This window comes from Saccopteryx leptura, chromosome 10, assembly GCF_036850995.1.
Source record: "Saccopteryx leptura isolate mSacLep1 chromosome 10, mSacLep1_pri_phased_curated, whole genome shotgun sequence".
Taxonomy (NCBI): Eukaryota; Metazoa; Chordata; class Mammalia; order Chiroptera; family Emballonuridae; genus Saccopteryx; species Saccopteryx leptura.
In genome coordinates, this window is record NC_089512.1 from 5,406,817 (window position 1) to 5,425,163 (window position 18,347).

At 42.8% G+C, this 18,347-nt stretch overlaps 1 protein-coding gene across 7 annotated transcripts in view; it reads right to left on the reverse strand.

Moving 5' to 3' along the window:
* Positions 1-18,347, reverse strand: part of DOCK3 (dedicator of cytokinesis 3) — a 261,860-nt gene that overhangs the window by 130,513 nt on the left and 113,000 nt on the right. For all 7 annotated transcript variants that reach the window (XM_066350463.1, XM_066350461.1, XM_066350460.1 and 4 more), the window contains exons 8-9: positions 14,846-14,887; positions 14,062-14,216 (exon numbers count right to left, since the gene is read on the reverse strand). In XM_066350463.1, coding sequence (XP_066206560.1) covers positions 14,062-14,216; positions 14,846-14,887 — 197 coding nt within the window. The remainder of the gene's footprint in view (positions 1-14,061; positions 14,217-14,845; positions 14,888-18,347) is intronic.

Consider the following 18,347-nt stretch of genomic DNA (forward strand, 5'->3'; position numbering starts at 1 on the left):
TTCAGTTGGTTGTTAGGATTAACAAGTTTGGAAAACCCCATTGTGGGCCTTAGAGAGGCCGTGAACAGCTATGAGCAGCGGTGTTGACTGCTGAGTCTTTAGAATGATCACTTGGGCTGCAGGGCGAAAGGCAGGATGCTAACACTGAAAATACTCCAGACAACTGGAGCAGTCCTGGGAGTCTGCATGCAGTTTGGGGACTGAAGAGTGGCAAACGGATGTGAGATATACTCAGTAGACAGAGTTGATCCAATTTAGAAGTTGATCAGCTGTAGTTGCATCAACCAGAGAAGACACAAAAGGCAGAGGCAGCTCAGATGTGCATGCTGACTTTGAGCTCTCTGTGGGATGTGCAGGTAAAAAGAAAACAGCTGAGGCCCAGGAATGGGGCTGGGTGGGAGATCCAGCTCCGCCCTCATCAGCATGCCAGAGAAGCAGAAATGGCGGCCACTGGGCATCTTCTGTGTCCCAGGCATTGTTTACAAGGTGTTTCTTTTCTTGCCCAATTGCATTTAATCCTAATAGTGTTCCACCTCTGAAAAAAACTCAGTCAGAGGGGTCAAATACCTGGCTCAAGACCAGAAAGCAGAAAGAATGGTCAAGCTGGAATTCTAATCTCAATCTGTTGGAACTCCCAAGCCCATGCTTTACCTGTATTTCAATTTATGAAATGAGCATTGAAAGAAAAGTGTGGTGTGTGTGTATGTGGAGGGGGATGAGGGGTTCTATGGGCAGATACAGCTGCAAACCACATCCTGACCTAGAGATGCGTGGTGCGTGTCCGCATGTGCTCGGAGAGTTGCTGCATGACGGAATCCCACCTAGCCTCAGGATCCCTAGTATGCTGAAGGGCACCTAGTCCTCCTGATTACAGGGGGTATGCCAAGCCTCATTCCAGCTCTGCTGGTGCTGAAGGTCACGGCCCTCCTACCCAGGAGACAGAGAGGATGGGGCAATGCTTTGCCTGATTTGTAGCAAGCAGAGACTCTTGAATGACAATCCTCCAAAACATATTATTTTCATTTTCTCTAAAGCAAAAGAGACACATAAGTAAAATTGCTATTACATATTCTCAAATATAGTTATAGCATTTTTATACTTATATAACCCCTACAGGGTCTTTAGAAATCACACATTTTTCACAAAAATGAACTAAATATAAACTTTTTTTTGTTGGTTCCCCCCCCCCCTTTTTTTGTATTTTTTCTGAAGCTGGAAACGGGGAGAGACAGTCAGACAGACTCCCGCATGCGCCCGACCGGGATCCACCCGGCACGCCACCAGGGGTGACGCTCTGCCCACCAGGGGGCGATACTCTGCCCCTCTGGGGTGTTGCTCTGTTGCGACCAGAGCCACTCTAGCGCCTGGGGCAGAGGCCAAGGAGCCATCCCCAGCGCCCGGGCCATCTTTGCTCCAATGGAGCCTTGGCTGCGGGAGGGGAAGAGAGAGACAGAGAGGAAAGAGAGGGGAGGGGTGGAGAAGCAGATGGGCGCTTCTCCTGTGTGCCCTGGCCTGGAATCGAACCTGGGACTCCTGCATGCCAGGCCGACGCTCTACCACTGAGCCAACCGGCCAGGGCCCTAAATGGAAACTTAATGATCAATTATGGGGGAACTGCTGTTGTTTTTATTCTAATGACTTACGCTCTCACCCCACAATTAGGCACCCAATTCTTTCTTTTTTAATTTTGTTTATTTTAATTTTTATTTTACTGTGTTAACATGGTTTCAAGTGTCCCACTCAAAATAACACCCTCAACTCCTTCATCGTGTCATTTTTTCTGTTAATACAGTATGGTATATTTACGTCCTTTTCCTTTTTCTGTGGCTTAGTTATGCTCTTACATTCTAGACCAGGAGTCAGGAATCTATGTCTCGCGACCCAGATATGGCTCTTTTGATGGCTGCATGTGGCTCGCAGACAAATCTTTAATAAAAAAATTTTAAAAATATAAAACATTCTCATGTATTACAATCCATTCATTTCCTACCACTCATGTTCATGGTTGTGGGTGGCTGGAGCCAATCACAGCTATCCTCTGGGACAACACCAAATTTTTATGGGATAATGCCTAACGTACACGGGTTGTTGTATGGCTCTCACGGAATTACATTTTAAAATATGTGGCATTCATGGCTCTCTCAGCCAAAAAGGTTCCCAACTCCTGTTCTAGACTATGATTTTACAGCTGTGTTAGGATAGGTAGGTCAGTGACTTAGGCTAGGGTATGTTTCGACTTACACCAAAATTTGGGTTTGTTACTGTTGTAGGAATGGAACTATGTTGCAACCCAAGAACCCCCTGTATGCTTATTTGGAGCTTCCCTTTTTTTTTCTTAAGTCTGGTGAAAGGTTTGTCAATCTTGTTTAACTTTACAAATAACTAGCTCCTGGTTTCATCGATCTTTTGTATTTTTTTTTTTAGCCTCTATGTCATTTATTTCCACTCTGATCTTTATTATTCCCTTCCGTCTACTTTCTCTGGGCTTTATTTTTTATTCTTTTTATAGTTCTTTTAGGTGCAGGGTTAGATTGTTTATTTGAGCTTTTCTTTGCTTCTTAAGGTATGTCTGTACTGCTATAAACTTCCCTCTCAGGACTGCTTTCTCTGTGTCCCAAAGATTTTGGGTTGTTGTATGTTCATTTGTCTCAAGGAAACTTTTTATTTCTTCCTTGATCTCATTGTTAACCTATTTGTTATTTAATAACATGCTATTTAGCCTCCAAGTTTTAGAATGTTTTACAGTTTTTCTGTTGTAGTTGATTTCCAGTCTCATGCCATTGTGGTCAGAGAGGGCGCTTGATATGATTTCAATCTTCCTAAATTTACTGAGACTTGTTTTGTGTCCTAACATGTGTTCTATCCAAGAAAATGTACCATGAGCACTTGAAACTAATGTATATTCTGCTGTTTTGGGATGAAATGTTCTAAAGATATCAATTAAATCCAGTTGATCTAGTGTGTCATTTAAGGCTGCTGTTTCTTTGTTGATTTTCTGTCTGGAGGATCTATCCATTGATGTTAAAATCCCCTACTATTATTGTATTGCTGTCAATCTCACCCTTTATGTTCATCAAAACCTGCTTTATATATATATACTGCTCACAAAAATTAGGGGAGATTTTATAGCTTCATATTCATTTTTTCAATATCCCCTAATTTTTGTGAGCAGTATATTTAGTTGCTCCTATATTGGGTGCTGTTGGCTCTTTTGTGAGTGGAGTTATTTAGCCCTTCAGGCTGTCTGGCCCTCCTTGACCAAGTGTTTAGACACTGTGCAGTGTCTGTCCTATGGGGCACAGTTATTCTTAGCAGGGTCTGGTCCCTGCTGGACTCCTCTTTTTGGTATGCCGTTTGTGTGGCTAGCTAAGGCTGGCATTGTTGTGGTCTGCCACCCACTACTGGTTGTGTTGGTTCTGGGTCCTATTGGGCAGGGTTTGGGTATGGGCTGGTGTCAGACGTTGTCTGTAACCCACCGTGGGCTACCTGTCTGGAGCTACTGCTCTATTCACTGTTTGTGTCTGCATTTCCTGTGCCCGGGTAGTGTGGGAGGGGCCAAACTGTGTATAAAGATCAGCTTCTTCCTGCTTAGAGCTGACAGCAGCTCTGCAAAAGGGCCTGAGTTCCTTAAGATTTTCAGCAGCTCCACCTCCTCTTGCAGCTGCCTGGTCTTCCCTCAGAGTCTTCTGTAGAAAGACTGTGGTGTGGGCTCAGACTGGCCTCGCCAGCCAACCCCTCTACAGACTGCAAGCTTGGTGGGTTAGGGCAGCTGAGGTCAGGATGATCATGTTCGTGGGACCCCCTACTTCAGGTGCCTCTTGGTCAGGAGCTCAGATGGGGAAAGTGGTCCCTACTCCAGGGCCTAATCCCTCAGCTACTGCTAGATATTCTAATTCTATTTCTCTCTAGCAAAGTAAGTGGCAGGTTCAGGTTGGGTGGGGCCAACAACCCCCTCTGCAGAAGTTCTTTCAGCTGGGGAGGCCCAGGTCTCAGGGAAGAAGACTGAGAGAGTCTTCCACTGGGGCTGATTGCACTCCTGCCCCCCCAGGAGGTGGCTAAGCCCCTTGGCCAGTCCCAACAATAGGCGCCATGGAAGTCACATTTGAATGTCTATGCTCTAAGCCTCTCTCCCTTCTCCTGTGGAACGTAGCCCAGTGGGGCAGGATATCCCAAAACCTGCACCAGCTAACTGTTAAGTTCTACCTCATCCAAGGTGTGCAAGCTGCTGTGTGGGTGTTGACCACAGGAAGCAGAATTTTGGCCTCAGTGGGTTTTGTTTCTGATGCACTTGTCCTTTGGATATGCTGCTAGAAAGACTAGTTGGCCCTGCTTTTATGCAGTCTGTAGCTGGCCACTGGATGTGTTGGTTCTGGACACAGGAGGGAACCTGGGGCAGACCACTGTAAGACACTGCCTGTGAATGGCCCTCAGTAACTGTTTTGGAGCTATAAGCAAACCTGAGTTTGTGACTGCCTCTGCTGGGCCCAGGTACACATGGGAGGACCAAGGTGCACAAGCTAGGCTGGCTTTTACCAGCCCCAGGTCTGGGGTCACGTCAGCAAAAGGCCCAAGGTTCCCTGAGATTCGCCTCCTGCTGCCTCTGTCAGCTCTTTGTTAGCATCTATCGAAGTGTAACTACTAGTGACAAATTCTCTGCTTTCCTTGCTCTGAAAATGTCTTTTCATCTTCATTTTTGAAAGATTTTTTTTACTAGATATATAATTTTGTGTTTGTCCTTCAAAAGACAAACCAATGTTTTTCTACTATCTTCTGGTTTTCTACTATCTCCTACTATCTCTGTGGTTTCTGATAAAAAGCCTATCACCACTTGAATTGTTATTTCCCCACATGCAATCTGTCATTTTTATGAGCTGTTTTTAAGATTTTCTTTTTGGTTGGTTTTATGAAGTTAGACTACAGTGTGTCATATTGATCCTGTTTAGTGTTTGATGGTCTTCTTGAATCTGTAAATTTATGTCTTTCACAAAATTTGAGAAGTTATTTGCCATTATTTCTTCAAATGCTTTTGTTTTTGCCCCTTCTTTTGTTCTTAAATTCCAATGCAGGCTTTTTGAAAATCTTACCCTAAGGCTTTGCTGTTTGTTTTGTTTCAATATTTATTCCTCTCTCTTCTTTAGACTGGATTGTTTACATTGGTCTTCAAATTCACTGATTATCTCTGTTACCATCTATTAATTATCACTGATATTTTTATTCCTAATATGCTTAATACGATTTTATATTTTTCAGTTCTAAAGTTTCCATTTGGTATTAAAAATACTTTCTACTTTTCTGTTGAAGTTTTACTATCCGTTCATTCATTGACTACATTATAATCACTGCTTTAAAATCCTTGTCTGCTAATTATTTCATGACTGATCTCTGTTGACGTCTTTTCCCCTGAGAATGGGTCACATTTTTCTGGTTCGATGCCTCATACGTTTGGACTGTATCCTGGACATTGTGATTGTTGTGCTATTGAGACTTCAAACTCTCATATTTTTTCTGAAGAGGGTTAGTATTTTTATTTTAATAGGGAATTAACTTGGTTAGACTTCATCTGTTATCTGTTTCTCCGGTGACTGATGGCAGGTCAAAGCTGTTTTCTTTTAGCCTTAGCTGCTAGCTGCTTTGAATTTGCCTTGCTTATGTGTGGTTCAGGGATCAGCGAGTGACATGGGCAGATTTATTCACGAAACTTGGAATCCTGCATCTCCTGCTTCCCCCCTTACAGGACTCCCTTCAGTGGCCATGCTTATCCCAGGTGCCATCTCTTGGTTCTTCAGGCTGAAACTATGGCCAGCTCTCTACTGGAGTTTTGGCTACCCTGTGCTTTGCTGACATGACAGCTCAGACTCAAATCACAAAAACAGAAAACTCACCCTGTGTTGGTCCTTTTCTCCAAGTGTTTACTCCCCTCCAATATATGCCTGCTTTTATTTATTCTGTAGAACTTTAAGATGGTTGTTTCTGTATTTTACCTGGTGCTAGTAAACTGTGGGAGGGCTGGCCTGTTAGATCATTCTACCATACCAGAAATAAAACCAGCATCATTCTACCTTTAAAATAACCCAAACCCAAGCCACTATCACATCTCATCTAGATTACTGCAAAGGCCTTCTATCTAGTTTCTTTATTTATCCTTAAGTGACCAAGGGTGAAGGCTAACTGTAACTTCATCCCTTAGCTCTACCTCATTAATCTGAAAGCCTTTGAGATCCAAGGATAAAAGAATAGCAGAAAAGAGATCTCTCCCTGCAAGACAGCCCATGGCATAGTCACCTTCTCAGTAAGGCCAATCTTAACTACCTTATTCAAAACCATGAATTCTCCTTCAAACTTTATGTTTTCTATTCTATAACATCTATCCCTCTAAATATACTATATGATTTACTTATTTATTATATCTATTGACTGACTCACCCCTACTAAACTCTAAGCTTCATGAGGGCAGAAATTTTTCTGTTTTATTCACTGCTATATTTCTAGAGCCTGTAATTGGAAGCACATAGTAGGTACAACATAAACATTTGATTCATAAATAAATTACTTTACCAATCTACTATAACTTCAACCGCTGATGACCCTTAATTCTCCACATTCCATTCTAGGCAGAACATAATGCTTATATCAGAAGCACTACGCATTCTATTCTACTCTGTACTGTGTGCTATGGTCTAGATTAGTGGTCGGCAAATTCAGTCAACAGAGCCAAATATCAACAGTGCAACAATTGAAGTTTCTTTTGAGAGTCAAATTTTTTAAACTTAAACTATATAGGTAGGTACATTCCTTATCGAGGTAGCGCCCGCACGTGGTATTTTCTGAAAGAGCCACACTCAAGGAGCCAAAGAGCCACATGTAGCTCGCGAGCCACGGTTTGCTAACCAGAACCTATCTTGTTCATAACCCAGGGACTGCCTAGATACCTATCTTTTACGATTATTAACTATTATTTTAATATATTTAACAATTACCACATAATTACCTACCTCAAAATAGTACAGTCTTCCTCTAGAACAGAATTTGTGTTATCCGTATTTGGTTCTACATAGATAACACTTATCTTTTCTATTATGTGAATTTCCTTATTCACAGGAGGAGTATTATTGTGTAACTGACTTGTTTTCTCTATAGCACTGGTGTGCCTGTTTATATGCCTGGTTCTCTCCCTGGCCCTTACAAATTTAGCAGAGTACTCTAAAGCCTCAGGGCGCCAGTGATTGATTTCATCACTTAACTGGCTGTCCTCAAGGAGTTGGCCCCTTGAGTGTGGCTCTTCCACAGAATACCATGTGCGGGCACTACCTCGATAAGGAATGTACCTACCTATATAGTTTAAGTTTAAAAAATTTGGCCTCAAAAGACATTTCAAACGTTGTACTGTTGATATTTGGCTCTGTTGACTAATGAGTTTGCCGACCACTGGTCTAGACAAAACAGAAGCAAATTTCTTTTTTTTTTTTTTTTTTTCATTTTTCTGAAGCTGGAAACGGGGAGAGACAGTCAGACAGACTCCCGCATGCGCCCGACCGGGATCCACCCGGCACGCCCACCATGGGGCGACGCTCTGCCCACCAGGGGGCGATGCTCTGCCCATCCTGGGCGTCGCCATATTGCGACCAGAGCCACTCTAGCGCCTGGGGCAGAGGCCACAGAGCCATCCCCAGCGCCCGGGCCATCTTTGCTCCAATGGAGCCTTGGCTGCGGGAGGGGAAGAGAGAGACAGAGAGGAAAGTGCGGCGGAGGGGTGGAGAAGCAAATGGGCGCTTCTCCTGTGTGCCCTGGCCGGGAATCGAACCCGGGTCCTCCGCACGCTAGGCCGACGCTCTACCGCTGAGCCAACCGGCCAGGGCCGAAGCAAATTTCTTATAAACAAAGAACTCAAAGAACCCGATCATTTCTTTCATACTTTTTATCCAGACTCTGTAGGATATTGTAGAAAATAAATTTTCTCCAGCCTGACATCTAGACTCAGAATATAATGAGACTAATGAGAGATGAGATACAGAGGACAGCAATTTCTGATCTTATTCTCAGATTTTAAAAAATAGGTTTAACCACAGGCCAATGTACATATCTAAAGAGAAAGTTTCACTTCGCCTTCCGCCTAGCAGATTTTCCCTCTAATGTTTCTGAGCATGATCTGATACCTTGAGCATATATGTAGAAGCATGTTGAGCTGGCTTGACCACTGGAATGAAATACAGTGGTCCCCTTAATACAGTTGTCCCTTAAACAATGTGGGAACTAGGGGTACCAATACCTCCCCCTCAGCCCTGCCACAGTAAAAAATCCGCATATAACTTTTGACTCCCCAAAATTTAACTACAGTCATGCCTCAGTATCTAGAGCGGTTCTAGACCCTTCCCTCACCATGGATACCCAAATCTGCAGATGTTCAAGTCCCTTATATAAAATGGTGTAGAAACATGCATACAGAAAGCCCTTTGCCATCTGAAGATGTGAAACCCAGGAATCTGGAAGGCCAACTGTATATTTATTGAAGAAAACAGATGTATAAGAGGACTCACACAGTTAAAACCCGTGTTGTTCAAGGATCAACAGTCACCAGAGCTAGGGTTCTAGCTCTTCTTTATTCCAGCTGGGACTCAGAAAATCCCTGGGGGGCTGTGGGGAGTAGGCTGAAGTCTATGGCCCAGCCCAAGTTAAGAGAGGCTAGACCACACCATGGGCCCTGAGTGGAAAGACTGAACTGCGGGACCATAACCCACTACCTGAGCTCTTATAGATGAGCTCCAGTTGCATTGTAAGACATGACCTCTTTTGCAGAGGGAAGCAAAACTGTCTGACTTAATAAACAATGTTCTCCCTATCATTTTAAAAGAAATTTCTCTCAGGGGCACCTAAGATTTTCACAGAGGTAGATTATCGCACTTGGGGAGAATGCTTCACTCTCAGCCAGAGCTCTCTACTTCAATTACAGAAGCAGCTGATTTTCAAGGAAAAGTTTATTCTACACAAGGGTATTTTGAATGCTGAGTAAACTCCGGGAGAATAAGAAATGAGGCTTTTCAGCTTGTTTTGCACAGCATCTGTAAAAAGATGGCTAGCATAAGTGTTCTCATATGATAATCAAGTTTTTGAGGGCAATTTTGAGGGCAATTTAGCATACCTAAGGCCTAATAGAAAAACCCGGCATAGAAAAGACTCTTCAGGGACAGCCAGTTAAGTGATGAAATCAATCACTGGCGCCCTGAGGCTTTAGAGTACTCTGCTAAATTTGTAAGGGCCAGGGAGAGAACCAGGCATATAAACAGGCACACCAGTGCTATAGAGAAAACAAGTCAGTTACACAATAATACTCCTCCTGTGAATAAGGTAATTCACATAATAGAAAAGGTGTTATCTATGTAACACCAAATACGGATAACACAAATTCTGTTCTAGAGGAAGACTGTACTATTTTGAGGTAGGTAATTATGTGGTAATTGTTAAATATATTAAAATAATAGTTAATAATTGTAAAAGATAGGTATCTAGGCAGTCCCTGGGTTATGAATGAGATAGGTTCGTAGGTTTGAAAATGTTTAAGTATTTATATGCACAGAAAAGTAAAAATAAATACTATGATAAGAAAACATCTAAGTTGCATTTAACAGGTAAACATACCTGTTCCAACTTACATACAAATTCAACTTAAGAACAAACCTACAGAACCTCTCTTATTCATAACCTAAGGACTGCCTGTATATGTACACAATTTTTAAAATGTGTTTATGATACCAAAAGCAATTACCGAAAAAATGGAAATACTGGATTTCATCAAAAGTAAAAACTTTTGCATTAAAGGCCCTTATTAAGAAAGTGAAAAAAAACCTATAGAACAGGAAAAAATATTCTTAAATCATATGTATATCTGATAAGGGTCTAGTATCCAGAAAATATAAAGAACTTTTATAACTCAACAAAATGTCAAACAAATGATCCAATTAAAAATGGTCAAAGGATGCTGCCAGTACAGTGGGGGAAATCTAACCGCATGTGCACAATTACAATATAGTCTCTAGTAATGGGACAAAGCTAGGTACAGGCTGTTTTCATGGACACAATGAAGTTCCAGGGTCGGATTTCGCTCATAAATATCGAGAAAGGGCCTGACCAGGCGGTGGCGCAGTGGATAGAGCGTCTAACTGGGATGCGGAAGGACCGAGGTTAGAGACCCGGGGCAGAGCTCATCTGGCTTGAGCAAAAAGCTCACCAGCTTGGACCCAAGGTCGCTGGCTCAAGCAAGGGGTCACTCAGTCTGCTGAAGGCCCGCGGTCAAGGCACGTATGAGAAAGCAATTAATGAACAACTAAGGTGTCACAACGAAAAACTGATGATTGATGCTTCTCATCTCTCTCCGTTCCTGTCTGTCTGTCTCTATCTCTCTCTGTAAAATAAATAAATATCGAGGAAGGTTTCATGAAGTTGAGTTTTAAAGAATGGGCAGGAGTTTACCAAGCCAACAAAGGTAGGGGAGCATGAAAGAGCAAGCATGTTTAGGGAAAGAAAAGGAAGTCACCAGGAGTAAAACAGGATGCATGAAATAAGGTTAGAGAAGTAGGCAGGATTACATCATGTTGGGCCTTTCATGCCAGGCCAAATAGGAAGGGCTGTAGGCTAAGTGGGAACTGACACAACAGTTTGTATTTTTCAAAGAGAATTCTGGGGTGACATGGAGAAAATCTTAGGGTAGGAAGATGGTAGATTCAGGGAGTCTCTGTTTGGGGAAAAATGTAAAGAACCTGGTATGACAGTGGGGATGGAGTGGGTAAGTGATTTGATTGATATCTGGGAGACAGAAGTTAATAGAATACAGTGATTAATTGTGAAGGGAAGGAGATAGAGAGGAACCTATGAAAATTTCTAAGGTGCTGACATGGATCTCTGAGCAAACAGTAATGCCTTTCAATGCTTTTGATTTAAGGGGCATAGGTGGAAGTATATCTGTGAGGAAAGAAAATGAATTCCGTTTTGATGTGTTGAGGTGGGAATGTCTGGGGAACACTCAATGGCAGAGCTCTGTAGGAAAAGGGAAATAAGGACCCCAAGCTCAAGAGAGAGCTCTTAGTCAGAGATTGGGATTTCAAGGCTAAATAGTTATGATTCAGTCCAGAATAATGAAATGCCACAAAAAGTAGAGCTGCCAACGCCCGGCAGCTGCTGCTTCTTCCCTCTGCAGATCATCTAATGCTCACCAGTCAAGATGTATCACAACGCACTGTGTGGTTTACAATTTGCCATTCACTTCAGCCCTCTGCCTGCTAGGTTTGCCTGTGCAATCAGCAAAGTGACAAAGTAGAGCAGGGGTTGGGAACCTATGGCTCACAAGCCAGATGTGGCTCTTTTGATGGCTGCATATGGCTCACAGACAAATCTTTAATAAAAAAATAATAACATTTAAAATATAAAACATTCTCATGTATTACAATCCATTCATTTCCTACCGCTCATGTTCATGGTTGCGGTGGCTGGAGCCAATCACAGCTGTCCTCCGGGACAACACCAAATTTTTATGGGATAATGCGTAAGGTACATGGGTCATTGTATGGCTCTCACGGAATTACATTTTAAAATATGTGGTGTTCATGACTCTCTCAGCCAAAAAGGTTCCTGACTCCTGAAGTAGAGGAATATTTGGTCTTCTTTTTAAGCCTGCTCCCTCTGCTCACTTATGTTCTCTGTCACAGAGGTGAGAGTGTCCTGGCAATACTGAAAACTAGACTAGCACAGTTTGACTGGAGACTAGACTAGAAATACTCGATTGGAAAGACAGCCACACAGGAGGTTCTCTTGAGGAGAAGAAATGACTATACCAATATAGTCGTTTCTGTCACTACTGTGCACCTGATATAAGACAGCCCTATCCTTTCGTGACTTCTGACCACTGCTTTGAGAATATATGATCAATATAATACCTCGTCATGATGAAAGCATAATTATCTAGTAATACCAGCTCAACAGGCTAACATTTTGAGAACCCACACAACTACACAAATTCTAACGAAAAGAACATTTACTGATTAAACCTCGATATAAAAGTCTGCTTATTAGTTCCCTCTTTTTTTTATTAGTTCACTCATAAAACTGAATAAAACAGATAATATTGTCAATTAATTACCTTATAGTTTTATTATGTGAATGGAAAAGTGATATGATTTTTCAATATATAGGGATTTTTAAATGACTTAAATATTTCCAGCAACTCTACAAAAAAATTTTCCTTTATACATCTTCTTTTAAAATGTTTTATTGTTTCTTAAGGCTAAATGATAAATGACAAATTCAAATGCGAAACAGCTGGAGTACTGATGACCTTGCGCAGACTGCGAGCCAGAACGGTGAGGTCTCTGCGGAGCCTGGACGCTCCCTGCGCCACGAGCCGGCAGCACACGCCCTGGCTGACGCAGTCCTGGCACTCAGGATGACAACATGGCGTGCCCTGGTTTTCAAACAGCTAGCCTGGGCTTTCAGTGGTTCCGCAGGGTACTGGGTGGGCCGGGGCACAGTGAGATTCCTGTCACTATTCTCCCTTTCCCTTCACCAGTGGAGTAGTTCTACTTCATCTGTTTCATATATTAAACTTACACAATTTATCTTAAAGAAAGAATGCTTCCACACACACACACTAAATATTAAAGGAATAACAAAGTTTACAAGCCTCTGGTCCAGGAGGAAACGAGGGCAGCGGGAATCTCCGCCCACCCGGAATCCCGGAATCTCGGGATCTCGGCCCAGACGGAACCAGCCTGCAGTCTTGCCTGTGCGCAGCAGCAGTAGCTGCCTTCGCCACCACGACTACCTTCCCTGCCACAGCTTTCCTGGAGGCCACTGGGGGCAGGACAGTCCAACATGCCCTCCTTAATGAGTACTTCATCTTATCAGTATGCCAAACTGAAGCACAGTGCTTTATTGTGGGGGAGGGGGCCCAGCTCAGAGGCGCTATACAACATGTAATACTGATTTTCCTCTGAACTGTGTTATGACTTCCATTTTAAAACTGCCCACCTGTAACATTCAATTGGTAAAGAAACAGTTGCTTTCAAATTTTAAGTAAAATAAATAATAAATAAATAAATAAAATATTCTTAACACAGAAGGTTACCAAGCAATACAAAAGTATTCCAATGAGCCTGGCCAGGTAGCTCAGTTGGTTAGAGCATCATGCCAATATGCCAAGGTCATGGGTTCGATCCCCAGTCAGGACACATACAAGAATCAACCGACAAACGCATAAGTGGAACAACACATCAGTGTTGCTCCCTCTCTCTCTCAAAATAAAAAAAAATTTAAAAAGTATTCCAAGATTTATCTTCTCTCTGCCCCACCCAGAGACAACTATAGAGGAATATTTGGGCTCCCTAAAATTCCAGCTGGCTACAAAGGTCACCTCACCCATCAAAGCCGTGCTGACCTCTAAAGGAAAAGAAGCCTAGACTGTCTCTTTGACCCCGCCCCCTTTCAAGGGAAAAGCCTCACTGCCCTGGCAAGCTTCACGGAAGCCCCTTTCTGTGCCTCTCCTCCAATCCCAGGCAGGAAGGAGTGATGAGTCAAGCCCCTGCCCTTCAGCCAGGCGGATGCTCTCCCTTCACGGGGCACGAATGGCTCAGAGGGCTGCAGCCGCCCTCACACAAGACACAGGAGCCTGCTTCTCTGTGCGCCCTCTCTCCCACACGCAGGAGGGCAGAGCCCAAGGCTTCCTGCGTTCTGGAGCGGGGCCTTTTGCAGAATCTGCTTTGTTCTATGTTTCTCTCTGTTTTCTCCAGCACTGAACAGATGCATCCTTTATGCTCCCGGAAGTGGTGACAGCCAAGGCTGGGAATGGAGCTCCCATGGGAACACAGTCACAGGATCAAGAACAGGCCACCACACGTGCCTTCAGGGTGCACTGGGGTTTGAGGCACCACTTCCCGCTGAGCAAGAGGAGGCTGCTTTATCTTGTTGTGCCAGCCCTGTGCGTCCACCTTCTCTGAAGGCCAGACACACCACCTGTGACCCAGATACACCATCCTAACCCAGAGTCTCAACCTCAGCAGAACTTCTAGTGATTTTTACCTGATCTGCTTCCCTTCTCTCATGTCATACAAGGAAAAGAAGACATCAGCGTCTTCCCCAATGGTATTGTAGGTGAAACTCTTCAGGTTGAGGAAGAAGTGATGTGGTACTGGCATCCGACAGGTTTCCCCATGACGTGGGCGCATTGTATCTACCTAACGAGGAAGGCAAAAAACAGTGATTTCTATTTTAGTTATTCATTATATTAATCATAAATAAAGTGAAAACGAAACAACTAATTCCCCTCACACTGAGAGACTGGAGGTGTTTTCCCTGCTGTATATATAGTAGGGGGTGCTATGTCAATACGCGTGGCTAGAGACAGGTCAAACATGCTGCTGGGAGAAGTAAACAGAGTGACGGAGAGAGAGGAGTGGCGAGTCCCTCTCACGAGTGCCCTCAGAAGCCCTACCAGGCCACAAACAGCTCGATTCTCCAGGGAGCCATTCTCAAAGGCATTTCCTGAAAGATTCTGTCAGGAACCCACACACTTGATTTACACTGAGATGGTAACAGTTACCCTTCTATGTGACATTTTTATGTTCTTCCAGACTAATTCATTTCAGCCTCTCAGTCAGTCTCCTTTCTTTCAGCTGTGCTTATGTACATTTGCACAGAGAAGTGGAGACTGGACAAATTTGCTTAAAGGTCAGGGCTCCCTAGATGAAAGGTACCACACAGCCAAAAAGCCAGTTGTGTGTCGTTTTCTGGCACATCCCTGTGCTGTGACCTCACAGAAGAATGGGCCGAGAGAAGAGTCTGGAGGCCTGGTTACGCTGCTTACCTGGGATGTGCTTTGCTGCACACTCTGCCGGCTGGATAAATGCTGTGGAAAGAAAGCAAGCAAAATTTACTCAGCTGAAAAGGAAACTTTTATTACGTATCTTCTATATGCTAGGCATTCCGCAATGTCTTTTATATTATATGTATTATATCAGGGGTCGGGAATCTATGGCTCGTGAGCCAGATGTGGCTCTTTTGATGGCTGCATCTGGCTCGCAGACAAATCTTTAATAAAAAAATAGTAACTTTAAAAATATAAAACATTCTCATGTATTACAATCCATTCATTTCCTACTGCTCATGTTCATGGTTGCTGGTGGCTGGAGCCAATCACAGCTGTCCTCCGGGACAACACCAAATTTTTATTAAATAATGCGTAACGTACATGGGTCGTTATATGAGTCTCACAGAATTACATTTTAAAATATGTGGCATTCATGGCTCTCTCAGCTAAAAAGGTTCCTGACCCCTGTATTATATGATGCCATTTCATTCTGATAACCTTGTTAGATAAAGGCTATTCGTGTTTGACAGAGACAGCTAAGGCTAAGCACAATGAAGCGATTTGCTGAAGTCCAAGTAGCAAGAAAAAGGCCAAGTCCGGCTTCAAACCTAAGGCTTCTCCAGCTCAGAGTCCCGGCCACGTCACAGGTGGGATGCGCCACTGGATATGTGCTCTGGCAATGCCCTCTCACATACCGTCTGTGCCACGGCCTGAGCTGTACAATCCAGCTTCTCCTAGCTCTGCACACTGGAGAGGCTCCCTCCCAACATCTCTCCATGCTGCTCCTTTGCTGCTAGCTGAAGGTAGAAGCAGATTCCAAGCCCAGCCTCACGCAAGTAGGTTATGCAACTTCCCAGCCTTGTCTTCCTCTCAGGGTCATCATGAGGCTCAAATTTCAGAATGGAAAGCAGCATGACCTAGTAGTTAAGGACCTAAGTCAGGACACCTGGTTTTAAATCTTGACTCACATCTGTTTCTCATTTGTAAACTGAGGATAACATTTTGTGTTGAACTCAACCTCTTAGGATTTTGTGCAGATTAAGTCAGCACAGTACCTATATTTGTAAGTAGTTGATCACTGTTATTTATAATTAGTATTCTTCTAATTATTGGTATTCTTCTTTGTAATTACACTGCTCACAAAAATTAGGGGATCAGGGCAAGTGCAGATACTCTAGTACATTCAGCCTTTTGTATAGTGCATTTTCACCAATGAAATAAAAGTTGGTTTTGCATCACATTTGAATAATCAAACAATTGTCTTTGACTTGTCGTTTGCTTTTCGGATGTCCTTGGTTTTTGTTTAATTTTAAAAAATCAAATGCTTCTTTTTTTTATAGCTTCATATTCATTTTGAAATATCCCTTAATTTTTGTGAGCACTATAGTTATTATAGAAAAGTCAGTCACATTTAGAAGTAACCCTTTTCAGAAAAAATGATAGGCTCACAAACATTAGGTTCCTGGCCTTGGTAAACTCAACAGTGAGAGCTTCTCTCCTGCTCCCCTTTGAGCCCTGGAGGTGCGAGACAGAACTCATTTCATCAACTATTTGACATCATACGGGTACAAAGAATGATTGCTGAGTAGAATGGTTTCATTTCTTTCCCAAATATACACATTTGACCCTAAATAAAACTAAAGCATAATTAAATATTAATTTAAATACATCTCACAAGCTATATTTATTAATTATTAAATATTCATGTACCTTACTAGCTAAATTAGCAAGTTATTATTAACTTACTAATATTTATTCATGGGATTACCTGTTCCCGTGATACATTAAATGCATTTGGCCCTCTGTATCCATGGATTTCATATTCATAGATTCAACTAACCACAGATTGAGATATTTTGGGGGAAAAAAAATTCCAGGAAGTTCCAAAAAGCAAAAATTGAATTTGCCACCTGCCAAGCACTGTACTGAATTCACATGAATAAAGTGATGTGTAGGCACACCTTGCTGAAGCCTATATGCAAATACTCTGCCATGTAAGGTAGGGGACTTGAGCATCTGCAGATTTTGCTATTTGTGGAGGATCCTGGAACCAATTCCCTACAGATACCAAGGGATGACTGTAAATTAAAACAGGCCTCCACCAGCTAGGGAAATATCACGTAGAAGATATATGAACAAAAAAAAAAGTTCAAATATAAAAGAGGCTATAGAAAAGCTTTTTAAAAATCAGGCTTTCAAAATAATAAGATCACATTTTCTATGGTTTACTGACCCATATCCCACTGGGAAGGTCACTAGCCTAAAATGCTCTCTATGTTTTATTTTACATTCAGGGCTGCACTAAATCATTCTTCTGATGTGAATTTACTGACTAACTCTTAAAAATGACCACCAAGCTTAAATATAAGCATTCAATTAAATTATATATGGAAGTTTATAGCTGATTTCAGTATACAACATCCATGTTGACAATAGCAAGTCATTAGTTCAGAGGCATCAAATCTGAGGAGAACTTTGCAGCCTAACCTGAAAGCACGCCACGTGGTGGCCAGAAAAGGGTAAAGGAACTGGCATTCGGGAGCGTTTCTCATAGCACTGTAAGGAAACGGGCATCCTGCTGCCAGGCAGCCTTCAGCTGGCCAGCTGACACATCCCCTACAGAGCCATCATCACCTGTACTTATGTGATTATTATGTTCCCTGTTGGCTACCCAACTCTAGACTTTGTCCCCTCGGGACCAAAATATGTCCTGAGTACCTAGGAAAGTACAAAAATCATCTTTATGTCCTGAGTACCTAGGAAAGTACAAAAAATATATAAATTAATTTAAAAATGGATAGACTACAGGCCCTGGCCAGTTGGCTCAGTGGTAGAGCATTGGCCCGGTGTGTGGAAGTCCCGGGTTCTATTCCCAGTCAGGGCACACAGGAGAAGTGCCCATCTGCTTCTCCACCCTTCCCCCTCTCCTTTCTCTCTCTCTCGCTCTCTCCCCCCTTCCCACAGCCAAGGCTCCACTGGAGCAAAGTTGGCCCAGGCGCTTAGGAGGGCTCCATAGCTTCCACCTCAGGCTCTAGAATGGCTCCAGCCACAAAGAAGCAATGCCCCAGAGGGGCTGAGCATTGCCCCCTGGTGGACATGCCAGGTGGATCCCTGTTGGGCGCGTGTGGGAGTTTGTCTGTCTGCCTCCATGCCCCTTCCCCACTGCTTCTCACTTTGGAAAAATAGAAGAAAAATGCATAGACTACTTTAACTGCTTCTGTCAAATTCTCTCCTGTAGAAAAGTCATTGCCAGCGCTTTCAAATTTCTGGTCCATTTAGTCTACAAAAGTCTTCCAATGTGGGGGAAAGAACGGTGTAGTTAACAATTCCCTCTGTATATGTTGAGAATTCTGTTAGGTATTGTGTGTATTAGAAGGAAATAAAAGACATCTAGTTAGGATTACCAATGATGTTTGACTGTTAGTAAATAATGTAATAAAATGATTTAAATCCAGAGTTGGAAGTATAAACATCTACTAAAAATATAAATGAGCACCAG